The sequence below is a fragment of the Danio rerio genome, chromosome 9 (assembly GCF_049306965.1).
Source record: "Danio rerio strain Tuebingen ecotype United States chromosome 9, GRCz12tu, whole genome shotgun sequence".
Lineage (NCBI taxonomy): Eukaryota > Metazoa > Chordata > Actinopteri > Cypriniformes > Danionidae > Danio > Danio rerio.
The window spans coordinates 24,679,890-24,700,466 of NC_133184.1; the positions used below are offsets into that span (position 1 = coordinate 24,679,890).

The 20,577-nt window shown below is 37.1% G+C and overlaps 1 protein-coding gene across 6 annotated transcripts in view; it reads right to left on the reverse strand.

Moving 5' to 3' along the window:
* Nucleotides 1–6,292: 6,292 nt before the first annotated feature.
* The window catches only part of lypd6 (LY6/PLAUR domain containing 6), a 50,194-nt gene continuing 35,909 nt past the window's right edge, over nucleotides 6,293–20,577 (reverse strand). The window contains exons 3-6 of one of the 6 annotated variants that reach the window (XR_012384930.1): nucleotides 18,076–18,174; nucleotides 14,832–15,213; nucleotides 14,611–14,725; nucleotides 8,761–9,980 (exon numbers count right to left, since the gene is read on the reverse strand). Coding sequence is in view for 2 of the 6 variants with exons in the window: in XM_021478643.3 (XP_021334318.1) it covers nucleotides 9,804–9,980; nucleotides 15,083–15,213; nucleotides 18,076–18,174 (407 nt within the window). In the remaining 4 variants the exon portion in view is untranslated. 6 annotated transcript variants of the gene reach the window in all.

The window sequence follows — 20,577 nt, forward strand, 5'->3', positions numbered from 1 at the left end:
GACTAGTTACTCACTGAAGCTAAGCAGGGCTGAGCCTGGTCAGTAACTGGATGGGAGGCCACATGGGAAAAACTAGGTTGCTGTTGGAAGTGATGTTAGTGAGGCCAGCAGGGTGCACTCGACCTGCCCTCTGTGAGAGTCCTAATGCCCCAGTATAGTAAAGGCGACGCCATATAATGAGTGAGCACCGTCTTTTGGATGAGGCGTTTAACTGAGGTCATTAAAAATCCCGTGGCACTTCTTGTAGAGAGTAGGGGTGTAAGTTGTAACCCCCGTGTCCTGGCCAAAATCGCCTTCATTGGCCTCCCAGTCATCCCCATCAACCAAATTGGCTGCATCACTGTCTCTCCAGTCCAATAGCTAGTGTGTGGTGATCGCAATGGAGCCGTTATCCTGTGGCTGCCGTGGATGCTGCAGACTGGTGAAGGTGTGGAGAGACCCTCTCCTCTCATGATTGTGAAGTGCTTTGGGTGTATGTCCATACATGATAAATGTGCTATATAAATACACTTTACATTACAATACTATTTATATTTTTAGGTTTGTTTTTATTTTATTTTTCTCTGTACCACTTACATTTCTGTCCAAATTCACATTTTTGTTTAAATTTCAGACTATTTTTAGGACTCATCATTCATGTTTTGGTGTATCCTGAGTTTTTGTTCCCCCAGGGTCTGTAATCATTGTGTAATTCAGTCATCACAGCACTAAATCTGTGATCCTGCACTTCTCTCTGTCCAGTCCTTAGTCAAGTCTTCCCATCACACCGCAGCAGATTTCCAGTCTGTCCTGCGAGATTTTCCCTCTGTCTCCTCTTCCTCTGAAGACTTCACACTTACATCACTGTCTGCTGTGTCTCCACCCTGTCCTGAAAACTGATTACAAAGCAGTTCCATTTTGCCCAAACCTGGGTAAACTGATCTTTCGTTTCACATTTCATACTGCTCATAATTTACCTGACATTCGCACTGTACATGCTCAAACCCTGGCTTAATCTTCTTGTTGGCACGTTTGTGGTCAGTGGCATTGAGTTCTGATGAGTTGGTTGGTTTAGCTAAATGAAAGTTGAATCATTTCCTTCATGATTAACATACTGTACCGACTCACTCTGACAAACAACACTGCAGTAGTTTGTGGAACTGCTTAATGCTGAATTTAACTTGAACTTTTTGAACTTTGCATTGTGATTAATTGATTTTGCTATTGTACCTGTTTATCTTTGTTAGGCAGCTTAGTTCTAAAAAAAAGACTATAAATTAAAGGGGGTAGATTGGATTAATGGCACATTCAGCTTGTTTACATTAAAAAGAGTTTCAAGGCAATTTTCATGTGTGTTTTGTCAGTTTTATGAAATCTCTAGTACATGTTTTCAGATGTAGCAGAGTTTACTACACTTAGTTTTCATTCAGTGATTTAATCATTTTCTTTTAGGCTAGTGCCTTTATTAATCAGGAGTCGGAATTAACCGCTAACTTATCTAGCATATATTTTACACAGTGGATGCCCTTCCAGCTGCAACTCAGCACTGGGAAAAAACCCATACACACATTCAAACACATACATTCATTTTCTTTTCGGTTAGTCCCTTTGTTAATCTGGGGTCACCACAGCGGAATGAACCGCCAACTTATCCAGCATATGTTTTATGCAGCTGATGCCCTTTCAGCTGCAACCTATCACTAGGAAACATCCATGCACACTCATTCACACACATACACTATGGCCACTTTAGTTTCAAGACTTAGATATGCTTAGCAGGTTTGGCATGCTCTCCAGGGAGAGAATCCTGAGCTCATAGATAATTGAGCCCAGGGCTCCCGCCTGGTCAATGAGCATATAAGGGGGTCCGAGATCAGGTAGGTCTCGAAAGCTTCCCCTGGTAAAAGGATTGAAAAGGACAAGATAGGGTGGAAATTATAAACTAAATTGTCTGTAGTGTATACAGTATGTGTGAATGAGAGTGTATGGATGTTCCCCAGTGATGGAAGGGCATCTGTTGCTTAAAACATATGCTGTTATAAATAAGATTTTTTTTTTTCTGTAATAAGTTTATTATCAAATGTAAAAATACAGTATTAGTAAATATATAGCAATGTTGTAGTTATTTTTAAACATTATTAAATAAATAAGGAAATTAGCAATGGAAACTATATTTACCTTCGGCCCACAAGCCTCAATCAAGTTTGTTTTTTTGGCCCTTCTTGGTAAAGTGAAAACAACTGTCTTCATATCTTGTGCAGTATTAAGTCTGTATTTTCATGTGTGGCTCAGTGATGCTCAATGCAGACGATTGTCACTTTCCCACAGTAAAGAAGGCCTGCGTTTGTTTCCATTGCTTCTCAATCTCTCCCAAAGCTCCGTAGCAGAGTAATTAAAATCTCAGCATGGCTGTACTGAACAGGATATGCTGCCATGCCTTCCAACAATGAGGCTCATTCTTTGGACTTCAGGCCAGGTACCTGAAACCCGGCCTGCAACAGCTCCTGATCATTAAAAACATGTTACTGCTCATCTGGAAAGTCAGCTCAGCTCTAGAGAGGAAATTTGACTTTGTATCGGCAGCGAATGAGCCGAGAAACTGGATTTCTAAAGCATGAAGCTCAAGGGAGCTTTTGTGTTGACTTGACAATTTTCTTTTTCGGATCTTGTCAACTCATTTACTCATATGAAGCCAACTCAGTGCGTTGAAGATTAGACAATGGCTCATGTCACAATGGTAGATTGTTATTAAATGCCTCTATAACAGAAAAGAGTTGACTTCATTTTCAACCTGCAGCCTAGTTGTGAAGTGAGAAGTGACCAGAGGGACGCTGGGTGTTCACCTTTGACCTCTGCCACTGGGCTCATAATGACAACTGTGTTTCCTTTTTTCCTGCTGAATTTCAAAGAGCAACTACACCATAGTAAATCTGAAGAGCTGTAAAATAAGACCTGAATGTGTCCAATCTCAAATGTGTTTAGATTGTTCTTGTAACGTGGACATTTAGTAAATGTGTTTGATATCTTTATGATTTAAAGGGCACCTATGGTGAAAAATCTACTTTTCAAGCTGTTTGGACAAACATATGTGTATATATAGTGTATAGACCATCATATTGGGGTGATATAATCACACCCAGTCCTTTTTTTTTTAATTTAACAACATAAAAACGTTGGACCAATTAGAGCGGTTTTCAGACCTACCGCAACTTTACGTAGGAGTGCGGTCCCCCGCCCACCGAATTGATTGACAGCTGCGCGCATTAACATGTTCCGGTAGTCGCGTGTATATGTCAACAAGACCAGGCAGACATACGCAAAGCAACCGGGAATAAAAGGTCTGTTCTGTTCACTAGGATCAGCAATCATCATCAAATGTGATTAAGAGTAAGTTTCACATGTTTAAAGTGTTTTAAAACAGAGCACGTGTGTAATTAATTACAGCGATTTACTTCAGCTTTACTTCATCAGCATAGCCGCGTGTCAGAACAATTATAAAAGAAGACGCTTCAATCTCGGTTTGTGGAAGTTAAATCAGGTTTATTTTGTACATTAGCATAACAGATATCCACACAGCACTGGAGGTTGGCCTGTATCCTGTCACATTTGAGTGCAAAAACAGTGCTAAGCACGCTCTGTCTGTCTGTCTGTGTGCGTGTGTGTGTGTCAGCTGCGGTGTGCGAGTGTATCTCTGTTAGTGTGTGCACGCGTGAACTTTGTAACGATATTGTGTGTGACTCAATGCAACTTCACAATACTGATTAGTAAAGATTAGTTCTTACTGTAGTATTTCTCACAAACGCTACGTGAGACCTTCTTCCTCTAAGTCTGTCTGTTGTCTGACGCAGCCGAGGGAGGAGATTAAAGCACGCGGGAAAGCACGTAGAAACAGTAGGCGGGCAGAACTCGCCTTAAAGGTGCAGTACAACAAAACCAACCCCTGCTGGAAATCAGTATAAAACAGCATCTTGTAAAAGGTATAATGAAAAATCTGATGGGTGTTTTGAGCTGAAACTTTATATACACATTCTAGAGACACAAAAGGCTTATATTAAATCTGAAAAAAGGGGTAACCTAGGTGCCCTTTAAAAAGTATTTAAAACTTTTTACACATCTTTAAATGCAGCGGATGTTTTTCAGATTAAATAACTTAGAGATGCATGTGTGTTAGGCTGGAGGATTGTCTCAAAACAATCTGGACTTATTTTTTTGTGTACACTGTAAAAAATGCTGGGTTCCACACAATTCCTTCATGTGCTCCCAACACAAATCAATTGGCTCTTAAGAGTTTACACTTCACTGATGATTGATTGTGTTTGGCATGGCGACGCAGTCAGTTGGCATTTCTGTGAGGAGTTTGCATGTTCTCCCTGCATTCATGTGGGTTTCCTCCAGGTGCTCTGGTTTCCCCCACAGTCCAAAGACATGTGGTACAGGTGAATTGGGTAGGCTAAATTGTCCCTAGTGTATGAGTGTGAATGAGTGTGTGTGGATGTTTCCCAGAGATGAGTTGCGGCTGGAAGGGCATTCACTGCATAAAACGTGCTGGATAAGTTGGCGTTTTTTTCCGCTGTGGCGACCTCGGATTAATAAAGGGACTAAGCCGAAAAAAGAAAATGAATGAATGTGTTTGGCATGCTGTTCCGGGAGAGACCCTGAGCTCATAAGATCCTCAAGCTCAGGGCTCCCTCTCATTTGTAGGGCAGGAGGGGAGTTTGAGCTTAGGTAGATTTCGAGAACTCCCCTGCTTATTAATGGCTAATGACAAATTAGGGATTGCTATCAAGAGTTATACTGTTGACTAAGGGCTCACCATTAGTGCCAATTTGGTTTGGTCAGTTCACTTATATCGCATGTCTTTGGACGGTGGGAGGAAAACGTGGAACCCTGGGGAAACCCACGTGAGCACGTGGAGAATGTAAACTCTGCACAGAAACGTCGACTGGCCTGGTAAAGAATAGAACCAGAGACATTCTAGCTGTGAGGCAACAGTCCTGTGAGGTCTTTGGCTTACAGAACAACTTATGACTGGTTGATAAAGGATCAGGTAATTTTCTGAAACTATGATGTATTGGGAAATGACAGTAGCTTACAGAAGCAAAGCTACACAATATTGCAAAACTGATAAAATATAAATGGGGTGTTAGAAGTAGGGGTGCTGGGGCTGCTATAGCACCCTGACTTGTATGATTTTGTATGACTACAACCAAAATCATTATGTACGGTAAGGATTTTAATTTGTATTTCAGGCATATACTAAAAAGCAGACACATATAGTGTTTGTTTTTCTCTCCATATTATTAATAATCGGTGTCAAGTAAGCTCAGTTATTGCATGACATAGTGTACATTACAAGTATGAGGTCAGGCTTATGACTATTCTGCGCATACAAATTTTCTTTCAATTAGTTTTAACTTAACATTAACATTTAACTGACCCAAATAGCAAAATGATATAAAATAACACTCCCCCACATATTTAGCTATTATAGCTACTACATCATTAGTATAAGACTGCAGATGGTAATTGGACTAGTTTTACACCATAATGCTGATGCATTTCTTTAGTCATTCAGCAATACTACACCGCTGGGCTGCCATGCCACCTTATCTAGGAAAAGGAGGGAAGAGTAGGGGGGGAAGAAGGGATTCTTCAAGATGAAAATAACTGAGGTAAGAAACTGGATATTCATGACTTAGAAATCATCTGATTGGTGAATGATTTGTTAGCAAATGAGGGACCGGCTGTGGTCAATCATAAGCATGTGATTATCTCTAAATTAGTTTATAAAGAAACTTCACTTGGATTGAACAAATTAGATTGAACAAGTGGATTGAACATTATACAATTAAGTCCTAAAAACAAATTTTTAATAAGTAGTTTGAACAAGCAGCAACCATTATTTTTTGATTGTAGCAAAAACAACGTCCTCTAGTTTTTCGTTGTTTCTGGGCTAAATTGTATTTACTTTTTCTGGAAAGCAAAACACAAGTATGGTTAAGGATTTATTTATTTATTTATTTATTCAATTGTACACCTGAATCTCCTGATTTGTTTAGCCCTGTTAGTGGTTATGAATCCAAAATGAATGACCACAGGCTTGAAAGTCAAAAGGGAAATACATAGGCCAAATTTAGAAGGTTTTATCTTTGCCTCTTTAAGTGGAAAAAACAACAGTGTGTATATCAGGGTTGAGTGGAAAATGAAACAAAACAGAAATATCTGAGCAGCCTCATTTGACGAGAACATTCACAAGCTTATTTGATTTTCATGTTGTGTTGAGCTTAGCAAAAATCACTTATTAAAACACTTCTTTTTTTAGTATAACATTTTTATTATCAGTAAACAAAACACGCTCTGATTTTCAGTTCAGTACATTACGACACATATGAGAGACCACAGAAGTGTTACAGGTGTACTCCAAAGGTGTGATTTTAAAAAGATTTCCAAAAGTATGTACATGAGAATATACAGGGATATTACAAAAGAACGTGTAGAAAAAATATCTACATTTATTATAAGCCTTGGCACACGATGGCATGCAGCATCCACAGTTTTGTAAGTATAAAAAAATTCATGCAACCCTATTACAAACTGAATTTCTTTGTCATGGGTAAAATGACAGTAAAAACAGATGAAAGACTTATTATGTTATCAATCTGAGCTGAGGAGAACTGACTTTACATCAGCACATTCAGAGACATTAAAGGGATTTGCTCTTTTCAGCTCAGGCTGTCCAAGTTGCAGGTGACATATTTTTCTTCAGTAGTATAGTAGAGGAAGATTTTTAGCTTAACCCTACTGTTGTCTCAGAATTCTGGATTGATGTTTTCGCGATTGTTTTAGAACTTCCAATTCAGTTGCCTATGGAAGAAATGATTAAGAACAATAAACCACAGCAAACAGTCAAACTACTCGCTATACAAACAAGTGTTTGCTTGACTATACAGACAAAGCAGAATAATATTATTCTGAAATTGCCAGTTTGTAACATCAAGCAGCACAATGAGCTGTTTTTAACATCTAAACATGAATGGAAGTGAATGAGACCGGAATGAAATTCAAATGGCTGTGCTCAAATGCCGAAAAATACAGTAAATACACATTGGGGTCAAAAATGCTAATGCTAATGACAACATTTTATTTTAATCCTCAAATCTATTTTGCATTAAAAATAAATAACAAACTCTTTGTGCGTCTAGGTTTCCCCCATCAGTGTGCAGTGTTTAGCATGTAATCTATGGAGACGGAGAGAGTGTAACATGCTGCAATTTAAGAAAACACATGCAATTACAAAAAACACCAGCAAATTAAGAAAAGATTATACACATACTGCAAATCCTCACAGTGCAAACACATTTTTGAAAAGTGCACTGCATTTTCACACAACACAAAAACATTGGAACACAATGAAAATGTTTCAAGGGGACCCAAAAACGTGACGGACACAGCTGTGCCATATGGCTGCGTCCAAAACTGCATACTTCCATTTTATACAGTGCACTAAAATCAGTATGGGAGCCGAGTAGTATGTCCGAATTCATAGAATTCGAAAATCAGTATGCGAGAAGTACCCTGATGACCTACTACTTCCGGCGAGATATTGAAGTGCGCATCCCATGCGCGCTGCGCCAGCCCATGATACCCCGCAAGAGAATTCATGAATGGAAGTGAAGCGACGCAACTGATGCAGGTAGGACATGTGACCATGACAAATGGCGGATGTAATAAGTCCGAATTCCATTCATACTGCTCCCATTCATACAGTATAGAACGTACATTTCCAACGGCCGAGTAGTACATTTCAATTCAAATGCAGTACCTACTGAGTACTAGGCAGTTTCGGATACAGCCTATTGCTCAGTGAAGGTGTCACATTTTAGGGTCCTCCTTAAAACATTTCTGTTGTGTTGTAAAAAAGGTAGCGTGTTTTTGGTTGATTGGTTGTGTTGTGAGAAAATGTGTTTTTTTAAAAATGTGTTTGCGCTGTGAGGATTTGCAGCACGTGTGTTGTCAAATGGATGAAGATCTTTTCTTAATTTGTTGCCGTTTTTTGTAATTGCATGTGTTTTGTTAAATTGCAGCACGTTACGCTCTCTCGGCCACCGTAGTAGTCAATGTTTAATCAGTGGTTGTTTTTAACTACAGCATATAAACTAAAGCTAAAGGTACCTGCATAAGTGTAAAAAGTTTTAAGCAAAGAGAGTATTCATAAAAGTTAAAGCAGCAGATTCTTATTGTGTGTGTGCGTGTGTTTGTGGGAGGGAATGTGGTGTTTTAAAGTGTGCATGTGTGTGCTAGTAGTTTTTGTGGTGTTAAAACGATTTTATAGCAGTTGAGTCAAATTTGACTTGGACAACTCTGTTTATCCTTTATGAAAATATCAAAACAGAAAATTATTAGTTTTTTTTATTTGCGTAATTTTAGAAAGAAAAATCACCAAATTTCAAGATGAATAAACTGTATAGGTTTTTTATCTGCTATTAAAAGAGAGGACATTTTTGACCCATAAGTGAAGAGGAGGGTTAAACCATGATCTTTGCTCTTTCATAAAATGGAGGTCAATAGCGACCAGAATTTTGAGAATAAAAGACACATCCAGCCAAAACAAAATGAATACTTGTGGCTCCTGATGACAGTGAGGTTGTGTGAAGTGAAACAATTGTTCTGCGTTCTGTTTGTGCATGAAATTGAACATTACCAACAAATTGTATTGTCAATTGTCATTATAATTAATCTACAGATGATAGCTATTGGCAGATTTTACCAAAAGATCAAAACTTCAGTTTAAAAATCATCTTTTATTTTCTACCGAAGAAAAAAGCCACCTAATGTACATCTTAGATGGCCTGATGAACAGCACATTCTGGGTGAACTATCCCTTTAAACTTCTACTCAGGTTAAAGGAGATTTGTACGGAACTAAACTGGCACTAACTGGTCCACAGTCACCTGAGTAAATGTTTCGAGCCCTTTAGCGATCACCATTCCCTTCAGACTGTACTGAAGTGAACAAACCAATGTGAACGTTACAATACTTTTCACAACTCGACAAAAGACAGGAGAAACAGGAAACAGCTTCATTTACAGCCGGGCAGACTGCCTAAAATAATCATACAGCCTGGAAGAAATAACACTGTCACTGCAGACTCAACACTTTTTAGCTGATTGCACAGTCAGCCAGGAATCCAGATTAGGAAATATTACATTACACAACAATACACTGACAAATGTGTAGGAACATACATATATTTTTAATAATAACAAAGCCCTTCGCTGCAGGCTATATATATATATATATGGACGTTTAATGCGGGTCACTACGACTGTACACAAGTGCTTCACGAATACATTATGACACAAATACACAGTGCAAAACCTAAAACAGAACGGTCTTTTTATAGGAGGAAGCTCTTTCTCTATTGCGGGATGAGTAACATGCTGAACTTGTTTCCGAGGTGTCAAGCCCTTTTCCGTGATGACAATGAGAGGGTGGAAAATTCACCTAAAATTATACCCAACAACACGCGCAGCTTCCTACAAAAATGGATGATAAAAAAATAAATATATCTATACAAATGTATAAAACAAGTCACATTAATTCAAGACAACAACAACAACAAACAAAAAATGTGCAGGATTGTGTCAGTTTTAACATAAATATCCCCTTATTCTCTTAGAGTCCACTCAGTTTGAGGGAAAATGTCTATTTTTTTTTTCATTAGTATAGAATTCATAATAAGAGTCCAACGACTAACACTTCATTTTGAGGAAGGTGAAGCCCACAGCTGACTGGCACATGTTTCCTAAAGGTTTCTTCCTCTCTCAGTTAATACTGTGGAGCATCAGGCTGGTGATGGAGACGGAAAGCAGCAGCAGTGGGAGAGTCTGTGTGGATTGTGCGCTCCTGTTAATGGGTGATGTGGTGGAAAAGATGGCATCAGTTTCGTTTCGTGGGAGAGGCAGGTTACAGATGTTCCCCTCACAACAGGCTGTACAAACCTGCACACACAAAACCACACAGTAAACTGAGTGACAAAAAGATTGTGTGCAAGGAAATGTAACTAATGGACACTTCCTAATGTAATGTTGAAGGTTAGGGATAGGGTTGCACAATATATCAATATCTGCAATAGCCATAGCGCAAGATCTGCATTGTTGAGTCCGAATTGTAGTTGACCAGGAGCCATAGAACATAATTTGATTTGTAGAGTCACTGCTAAGTTTAACCATAATAGAGTGAAGGTTTTTCATTTGCATGCGTTTTTAAGGCGTTTGATTGAGTATTTCAAGAGTGTTTGGGCACAAAAATGTATGATGTTTGAAGGTGTAACAAAGACTATTTGTACTTATTTATTTATACAATTTATGCCAAAAAATTGTGCACATTTTTGTCTTGTTTCTAGCCTAAATATCTATATTTCAAAATGAAAATAAGATTCTTTTAATAACCCCACTGGCAGATAATTTAACATGTTTTAAGGAAAAACTCCTGGGGCCTCATGTATCAACGCTGCGTACGCACAAAAACTTTGCGTACGCCAGGTTTCACGCTCAGAATCGCTCACGTTTGGATTTACTAACAATGAACTGAACGTGGGAATGTGCGCACCTTCACGGCAGCTTTCTGGCAGGCGTACGCACATTTTTTGTGCGTGTCTGTTTTATTTCCATTGGCGACTCCTAGAGGCAGTTGTGTTAAATTCTTCTCTACAAAGTGTCTGATCCTTGCAATGGCAGCTGTATGAGACGGGTTCATATAGTAGGTATGTAAGATTTCCATACCATACAGTTGACCAGCTAAACATTAAAGCACAATTTGCAGCGGTCGCCTGTTTTCCCAATGTAATCTGAGCTATCTACTGCACGCACATTGCTATAAAGACACTATCTGAAGATAAATTTGCATGCGTGAATCAGAAACATTTCCATTCAATAAATGTGCAAATAAAATATGATGCACAAACTTATTAATGATTCCTACTTGTCTTTCTCGTGATAAATAGTGGGCAAAATCTGATATGTAGCGGGAAAAAAAGAAGAAAGAATTCATCAGACGCTGGATTCGAACCGAGTTTGTGCTCGAACGTGTCAGTATATGATCATATGCTTCTTATGAGGTGCGCCACTGAGACTGCTAAGGGTACTGCAACAGTTTACAGATATAAACCACACTATTTCTTTTGTAAATGCACTCAGTGCGATGTTCAGACCCAACTGTGTTAACCGTATCAGCTAAACTCTCCCACTCTATTTTTTTCTTTTGTTGTTAATTCCGGAGAACAAACTTGCAAATAACACCGCTTTTCTCCGTTCTACCTCCGAAAGCAGCACCTCCAATTCACATTCTGTTCAAAGTTTCTCTTTTTGTTTGATTTTGCCGTTGCTTTTTCGTTGGGTTTTTCCATTAGCATAGTCATTAGCATATTCATACGGGGGAGGAGGCAGGGAGGGGTTTTGCGCTCGTGCATGTTGCGCTCAGTTTCACGTTCATTCGGATGTACAAAAGAATATGCGTGAGATTCGGCGTACGCAGTGTTTCATACATCTGAAATTTTTTCTGCGTACGCACATTTACAGCTTTGTGCGTACGCAATGTTTTAGTAAGATTTCCACGCAAGTCTTCGTACATGAGGCCCCTGAAATTTTTTCTGCGTACGCACATTTACAGCTTTGTGCGTACGCAATGTTTTAGTAAGATTTCCACGCAAGTCTTCGTACATGAGGCCCCTGATTGTCTAATTTCTTCTGAAGGTGAAAACAATACAATATTTTTTACTTGATTTACACAAAATTTGGACTAGAAAGGAGACAAAGTATGAAATACACATATATTTTTTGTATTTCGATTACTTAATTTCTGTACCTGAATACTGTAGACTCCCCAGAAAACTGATAAATAGAGCTCTTCAAAATATCTTGTGAAACTGCATTATCAAAAATAAAATATCGCAATATCAGATTTTTCCAATATCGTGCAGCCCAAGTTAGGGACACTATATTGATCATAAGGAACTAGTGCTGAGTAAAGCCATTGTGATGTAGCCTAAAAAATATATATAATAAAAAAAAAAATCACACTGGACAGACAGACTACATCTCACAGGCAGCTAGTGTGTCTTTGGTGCTGATTTAACATAGAGAATCAGCTGAAAATAAGCTAACGAAGTCCGACTAGAGCAGACAGTCCAGAACACATTGAAAAAACTAAAATAACACTGCTCAATGGTTAAATTTTTAAGTATATGAAAAAATAGTCAGAGAGCGAAATACTAATAAAAACTCATGATGTGGGGAAAAAATAAATAATATGCTGTGGCCATAAATAATTTATTTAAAACCAGGACTTTTTAATTTGTTTCCACACTTTAACACAAAAAAAGCACACATTGAGAAAAAAAAAAAAAAAAAAACAAGGAAATATTCCATGGGTTAAAAATACTGAGAGAATCACTTTTAATTAAATTAAGATCTTATCAATACACATTGCTAATCAAAAGTTTAGTTTTAATATACACTCACTGGCCACTTTATTAGGTACAACTCTCCAACTGCTTGGTAACACAAATTTCTAATTAGCCAATCACATGGCAGCCACTCAATGCATTTAGGCATGTAGACATGGTCAAGACAATCTGCTGCAGTTCAAACTGAGCATCAGAATGGGCAAGAAAGGTGATTTAAGTGACTTTGAACATGGCATGGTTGTTGTTGCCAGATGGGATGGTCTAATAGTAGGGTCAGAATTTGGCGTCAACAACATGAAAGCATGGATCGATCCTGCCTTGTGTTAATGTTAATATTTTCTTAGCACACTGTGGGCCCATTAGTACCAGTTGAGCATCGTGTGAAAGCCACAGCCTGAGAATTGTTGCTGACCATGTCCATCCCTTTATGACCACAGTGTACCCATCTTCTGATGGCTACTTCCAGCAGGATAACGCAATGTCAAAAAGCAGGAATAATCTCAGACTGGTTTTTTGAACATGACAATGAGTTCACTGTACTCAAATGGTCTTCACAGTCAGCAGATCTCAATCCAATAGAACACCTTTGAGATGTGGTGTGATGGGAGATTCACATCATGGATGTGCAGCCGACAAATCTGCAGCAACCACATGATGCTATCATGTCAATATGGACCAAAATCTCTGGGGAATATTTCCAGTACCTTGCTAAATCTGTGCCACCAAGGATTAATGCAGTTCTGAAGGCAAAAGTGGGTCCAACCCGGTACTAGTAAGGTGTACCTAACAAAGTGGCCGGTGAGTGTTTTTAAAGCAGAAAATGTACAAAATGTCTTGATAGAACATATACTTTACTTAATATTCTGATGAATAAAAAAATCTATAATTTAGACTCATGCAATGATATTTAGCTATTATAAAAATGTACCTGTGCAATTTAAGACTGATTTTGTAGTTTAGAGTCATAGTTAATAAACTGTAGGAACAAATTCCTAACTCAGATTCTTATTTTGTGGCCAAGATATTTCTTTCTTCCAAACGTATTGTGTGGTTCCAAATGAAGCATTTTCTCTTTTTGTACATCAAAACTCATCTAAACATTTTAACATCATTTAAAAACCACACTCCTCATGTACAGTTGAAGTCAGAAATATTAGCCCCTGTTTATTGTTTCCCCGATTTCTGTTTAACAGAGAGAAGATTTTTTCCAACACATTTCTGCACATAATAGTTTTAATAACTCGTTTCTAATAACTGATTTATTTTATCTTTGCCATGATGACAGTAAATAATATTTGACTAGATATTTATCAAGACACTTCTATACAGTTTTAAGTGACATTTAAAGGCTTAACTAGGGTAATAAGGTTAACTAAGCAGGTTGGGGTGATTAGGCAAGTTATTGTTTAATGATGGTTTGTTCTGTAGACTATCGAAAAAAAAAACAGCTTAAAGAGGCTAATAATTTTGATCTTAAAATGGTTTTTAAAAAACTGCTTTTAGTCTAGATAAAATAACACAAATAAAGCTTTCTCCAGACAAAAAAAATATTATTAGACATTCTGTGAAAATTTCCTTGCTCTGTTAAACCTCATTTTGGAAATATTTAAAAAAAGAAAAAAAAATCTAAGGGGGGCTAATAATTCTGACTCTAAGTGTAAGTCAAAAAAGTGAAATAGCAAAGAAATGTGATTATCTAGTGAATGTAAAGAAAACAATAAAAACAACAAACCCATTTACACCTACGTTTTAAACACTCTAGCTGTCCCCCCTAGCAGAACAGTGCTAAATATAAAGCAAAGAATGCATTAAATATATGCAAAGATAATCAAATCATACTTCAATATTGAAATATATGCAAGGCAGAAGACCAATCACAACAAAGTAGGCAAATATTATGATAATTAAACTGCTTTTGGGCGTTCTTCACACCTGGTATTTTATACGATGCATTTTTAAACTAGTTCCACCTGTATTTAGAGTCATCCACTTGTGACTGCAATGACAAAACAAACAACCGTCTTAATTAAACAAGATTGGCTGTATTTTAAAAAGTCTAATAGCCTTTTTAGCATTAGACCAAAATGTCAGTAATAAAACACATCAGCTTTTGCTAGTTACCAAAATGAAGATTACAAACTTATGTGTTTAACCTCAGAACGAACCTTCAGCTTCTAAATTTCTCCTTTTAGTGTAGCTTTGTCATCTTTACAGCAGGTTTATCTGAGGATCTGGCCTCCTCACATCTGCCCTGCCCTCTGCATAACTCCCTGTCCTGTGCTGGAGGTCAAAGGTAAAACACAGAGAGTCGAGGCGGTGACCAGGCGCACCTTTCAGCAAGGATTTACTCAGAGAAGGATTACTGAGAGAGCACAGCATAACTCACAACTTTATCTCATCTTCAGTCAAATGATTTTGAGAGGATGCGTGGATTAACTAAAGAGCAGAGTTTAGTGTCGCTGACTGAGCCAGATCCTTTAAGCAGCAGGACAGATCACAAATGTTTACAGAGCACTCAAAATGTTTTCTTTAAGATCACTTAAAGCAGGCTTTGATAAATGCGAGAGGATTTCTGTAGGCAGAGTGAAACATAAGTTGCTTTATGTTTGTAACGGGGTATTATTGAATTGTGCTCACCCTGTTTCCTTCATGGTCAATGTCAGAGCAGCCTGTTTGGAGACAGTCCTCCAGCGGCACACAACGCTTCGTCACTGACACCGTGTTTCCATCCCAGCTCATCTTATGATGCGTATAGCAATATCTGCTTTCTAGAAGATAAATATAAATATATAAAAACACATAGTGATAAAGTGATAGATTGATAAAGACTATTATAATACTTTCAGAATAGACCTATAATTCATGATCTTAAAGCAAAAAAATATCCCTGTAAGACTTTTGTTTTATTAATATTGATTGGTTAAAGGAATAATCACCCAAACATTTAAAACCTGGTGATCATTTACTCACCTTTCACTTGTTTCAAACCAGTTTGAGCTTCTGGTCACACTTTATTTCTATTTTATGGTCTTTTTTGTTGAATTAAGTTGCATTGCATCCACATACCAACTCTAGATTATAGATTGGGGTTGTGGTTAGTGTAAGCTTGTACTTATAGTCAGTTAAATGTCTGTTGAAGGAGCCTTACCAACAGATATTAAGCAGACAGTCTACTAATACTCAAATGGACCATCAAAATAAAGTGTTACTGAGTTCTTTTATCTGTTGAACCCAAAGGAAGATGTTCTGAAGAATGTTCCTCATTGATTTTTTTGGTTCTACTATAGATTTCAATGGCTGCTTTTTCCCAACAATCTTCAGAATATCTTGTTTTGTGTTCAACCAAAAAAAAAGAAATCCATATAAGGATTCTAGGTGTGAGTAAATATATTAAGGACATTTTCATTTTAGGCTGAAATATCCCTAAATAAGTAATACCACAAAAGCAAGAGTGCTGTTTTTCTGAATATCAGTAAATGTAATATTGACTTTATACAACAGTACAATGAACTAGAAATTAATAATGAGTTACAATGCCAACGAAACATTTTTAATTACAAATTTGGATTTTATAGTGGGATTATGTGGTTTACTTTGAAGCTGCCTAAATACAGTTTTTGAATCATCAAAAATATTTTGTTCCTGAATAAATCTTTTATTGAACAGTCAAAATTCCACTGATCAAACCATTAGGAAAGACACTTGCTTAGTTTCCACATGATTTAGCCATTTTGAACAAACTATTTGAATGAATGATTCAGTGAATCACTCTTTACGGCAGGGGCAATGCTTAAAGCTCAAACTGCAAAATAATATTTAAAAAGAACAGTCCACCCAAAAATTAAACTTCTGTCGTTTACTCATCCTCCACTCATTCCAAACCTGTTTGAGTTCCTTTCTTCTGTAAAGTAATATAAACTTAAGCAGTGTTTCTCAACCATGTTCCTGGAGGACCACCAACACTGCATGTTTTGGATGTCTTCTTTGTCCATAACACCCATTGCAGGTCTTTCACCCAGCAGACACAAAACATCATAAGATGTTAATATTAGCTAAGATTTAGGTTGTTACGTCAGGTGACCAAAATTCAATGTCTAGCCAGCGTCTAAGGATGTTATTTTGATAACGTCAAGAGACGCTGATATTTGGTTGATTTTAGCTCATGTTGGAAAGTGACCAAAATCCAACGTCCAGCTAACATCCTTAACCAAAGTCATATTGACATCAAATACTGACATTTATTTGTCAGGTATGGCAATCAAAATCCAACGCCTGAAAAACGTCATAGTGGTTACATCCACACAACTTCAAGTTGTAACATCATTAGACATTGATATTTGGTTAATTTTAGGTTGGATGTTGGACATTGACGTCGGCTTGATGTTGGGTTCTGACGTCCACCTGATTTTAATTTCCAAACAAAATGTAACGACCCCCAACGTTGGGGTACAACATCAATCTGACGTCTTGTTGACATACTGTGCCTGAATCAGATGTGTTTGTTTAAGAAGACAATCCTCCAGGATAGTGGTTGAGAAACACTGAACTAAAGAATGTTGGGGGGATAAAACAACTATTGATTTTTATGGAAGTTTTTGTTCCTACTGAGAATGTCAATGGCTGATTTTCCCCAACATTTTGCTGAATATCCACTGAAGTGTGCGTAAACGAGAAAAGTTGAATTCTTTTTAGTTTAAATCTATAGCAGATTTGAGTTTTTAATCAGTCATTGCAGAACATTAAACATTTCTGAATAGTGCTACAATATCAAAATGTTGCACAATGCGTCAGATCTGTGTGAAAACACAGAATGTAACCATATTTGAGCATTCCAGGAGATGTGCACATTCCCTGCAAAAGTGCAGATGATGTGCAGCAGCATGTGTTTTACTGCAGGAATGAGTGTCTGTAAGGTTACAGTCATTAACACACAGCTGTAAATCAGAACCAACACAGCATCAGCCTCCTTATATGGGAGCCTAGTCATGCCAAAAACATGCACCAAATACATGTGTGAAGCAACTCATGTAGAGCGAGATCTGGAAAATGCTGATCCTGCATCTTATTCATGAAATGCACTTAATGCATATTGTGCCTTACTCATAATTTTGTTTGTCACTAAATGTCAAAAAACACTACTTGTTTAAAAAGGAACACACCGTGATAGAGAGAAAAAATTAAATAAATAATAATAAAAATTAATAAAAGAATTCTGTAATATTCATTAATTAATTAATTAATTAATTCATTCATTCATTTTCTTTTCGGCTTAATCCCTTTATTAATCTGGGGTCACCACAGCAGAATGAACTGCAAACCTCTCCGGCATATGTTTTACGCAGCGGATGCCCTTCCAGCTGCAACCCAGTACTGGGAAACACATTCATTCAAACACACATATTACTATGTCTTTGGACTTGTAGGGGAAACCGGAGCACCCGGAGGAAACCCACGTGAACACGGGGAGAACTTGCAAACTCCACAAAGAAATGTCAACTGACCCAGCCAAGGCTCGAACCAGCGACTTTCTTGCTGTGAGGTGGTTTTGCTACCCACTGCACCACCGTGACGCCAAACTCTGTAATAACTCTGTAATAATAATAATAAAGAGTGAATGTTGATGTTAGTACCTCGTGGACAGTAGAGATCTGGAGCCCAGCGGTTGCATTCATAGTTGTCAGGTGCGTCTTCACAGGTAAAACATTTAAATCCTCCTGGATATGGAGTTGCTGAAAAAAAAAACAAAGAATAATTAATGTAAACACAATGAGATCATTATTTAATGACCGCAAAACTGGTAATTACTATGTGGTACAACAGGGTGTGAGTACTGGGTTGTTACGACTAGAGTTGAGCATTGCATGTGTCTTTTTTCTTTGTCCCGCCTTCTTTTTTTTCTTATCCTATAGGCTCCCGTGTTAATGTGGTCAAGGTTCTGATTGGTTCTGATTCGTGGAGAGCTATGAAAAGGAAACTTCCGGAGTTCGAGGAGCTAATTTTTGGTGTGATGGTTGCTGGGATTGGAGCGCTCCAGGATTTCCCTACCCCTCCATCCGACTCCAGGATTTCCCTACCCCTCCATCCGACGATCAAACTTAATTTTTGACCAAATGTCCACATATGCTTGCAACATTTAGAGAGTTTGAGCTTGTATGGGGTGGCCTGCCTATTTATTTTAATTACTTTTCACTAGGGCTTGGCAATTTGGCCTAAAATAAAAATCTCGATTAATTGAAAGTTTTAACTCGATTACGATTAATGAACAATTATTTTATTTGTTTATTTTATGTTTTTGTCTTCATAGTTCACTAAGAGGTTTTGTACAGTAAATATGCTCACATATTGCAAGTGAGAGACTTCTGAATGAAGGGTGCATTACTTGACTTTAAAATAATTGAAGGACTCGCACACTATCTATCAAACTATAATTATTTATTGAGCATCAATGTTGAACAACTGAAATTAAAACACACATTGTCTAAAACCAACAGTCACTTTTTTTCTTATAAAAAAGTGAAAATAAATAACTTGCACTTTTGGAAACAAAATAAATTATTTTCAATGTTTTTCATATTATAAGTATAAAATAAGCAGCATCTAAAATAAAAAAATAACTAAAAAAATTTAAATAAAATAGTAAAATAACTCTTGTTTATCCTGTAAATAATATTTTAAACTGCATTTCTTGCATCTTTTGTAAACAAATATTTTAATGTAAATAGTAATTTTATTGTAATAGAAAATATGCCACCTCAAGGCACCTCTGGTGCAGTTTCCAATCATCGTCAATGTAGTGCAAACGTGGAATGTGTAGTTACATTTTTAAGAGGTGCACGGGTATGCGACGGCGCGAAGCCTGCGTCGGACCATACCTAAGCTTTGACACAGAAGTATAAATCAGACTTAACAGAGCGGAGTCACGTGAACTCCACACACAGTAGGGAAAGTAATTGAAAATGTTTGAAAATTGAAATTGAAATATTTAATCGATTATAGGCTCTGAATGTCGATTTAGATTACTCTTCGATTAATCGCCCAGCCCTACTTTTGACTTTGCTTATCTTAAGGCAGGAAGGTAAGCTTCCTGTATTTTTCTTTAAAGATTTACAGGTTATTTATTTTATTTACTTAGCAGATTCTTTTGTTTGTTATTTTGGCCACCCAGAAGAGATGCTCGTTTGAATTTCTACTTTTAGCTACAATAAATCTATTTAATTACTCTCAACTAAGAGTCCGCGTATGCTTGTCGACTGGAGGGGGATCTTTTACATATGTTTTATTTGTTTGTTTGTTTCCTTTGGGAAATCCACCACCCACAATCTTCCTTTATTATGCCCATGTTGTTTTTCCTATAGACTTGGTAATATGTGTAAATATATCATTGAGAGTGTAAAATGAGCAACAAATCTCTTTGCTCGCGTGGTGATTTCCTCTGTTCATGTGCAAAACTCCATGGGCTCTCAAATATACGCTGCTCAAGTGCGAATTGTCTGCTTTCGCTCAGTGAAATGATGCTGACTCACAATTTGTGCCCTTTGTTCTCCAGAGATACTCCTGGTTAGCAAATATTTTATTGTTTTTAAAGTGTCTTATGCTCTACATTTAAAATACATTGACATTTATCAGCCTACATTTCAGTCATATTTTTAAAATAAGCATTACAGTTTAAGTGTAATAATATTACAAACAATATATTATAATAGTATAAAATTATTTGGCTCAATTGTATTTTGTTTTGTGCTGACCCCAAAGGATTTAATGAAAGTGTACAGTTTATCAGTGCCATCATACTTTACCTTTATATTTTTATTTGTCATATTTTTCTTCAATTATTGTCATATGCATTGATCACAGTTATTCTGAGCCTGTTATAAACATAGTTTAGAAGATTTTTTATTTTTTTTGTATGCTTGTGTCATGCAACCGTTTATTTTGCTTTGACAAGCTCTGATGATTTAATCCCCAAAAACACACTCATTTGAAAAACGCAAGTAAAAAATATTGGTTCAAGAGAATCAAGAGAATACTGATACAGCATTATTGCAAAAACAAATGCAACAATTAAAAATATGAAGCAAGTTACCTAATGTTTTTTTTTTATTATTTATACAGTGTTTACAAATGAGATGAAA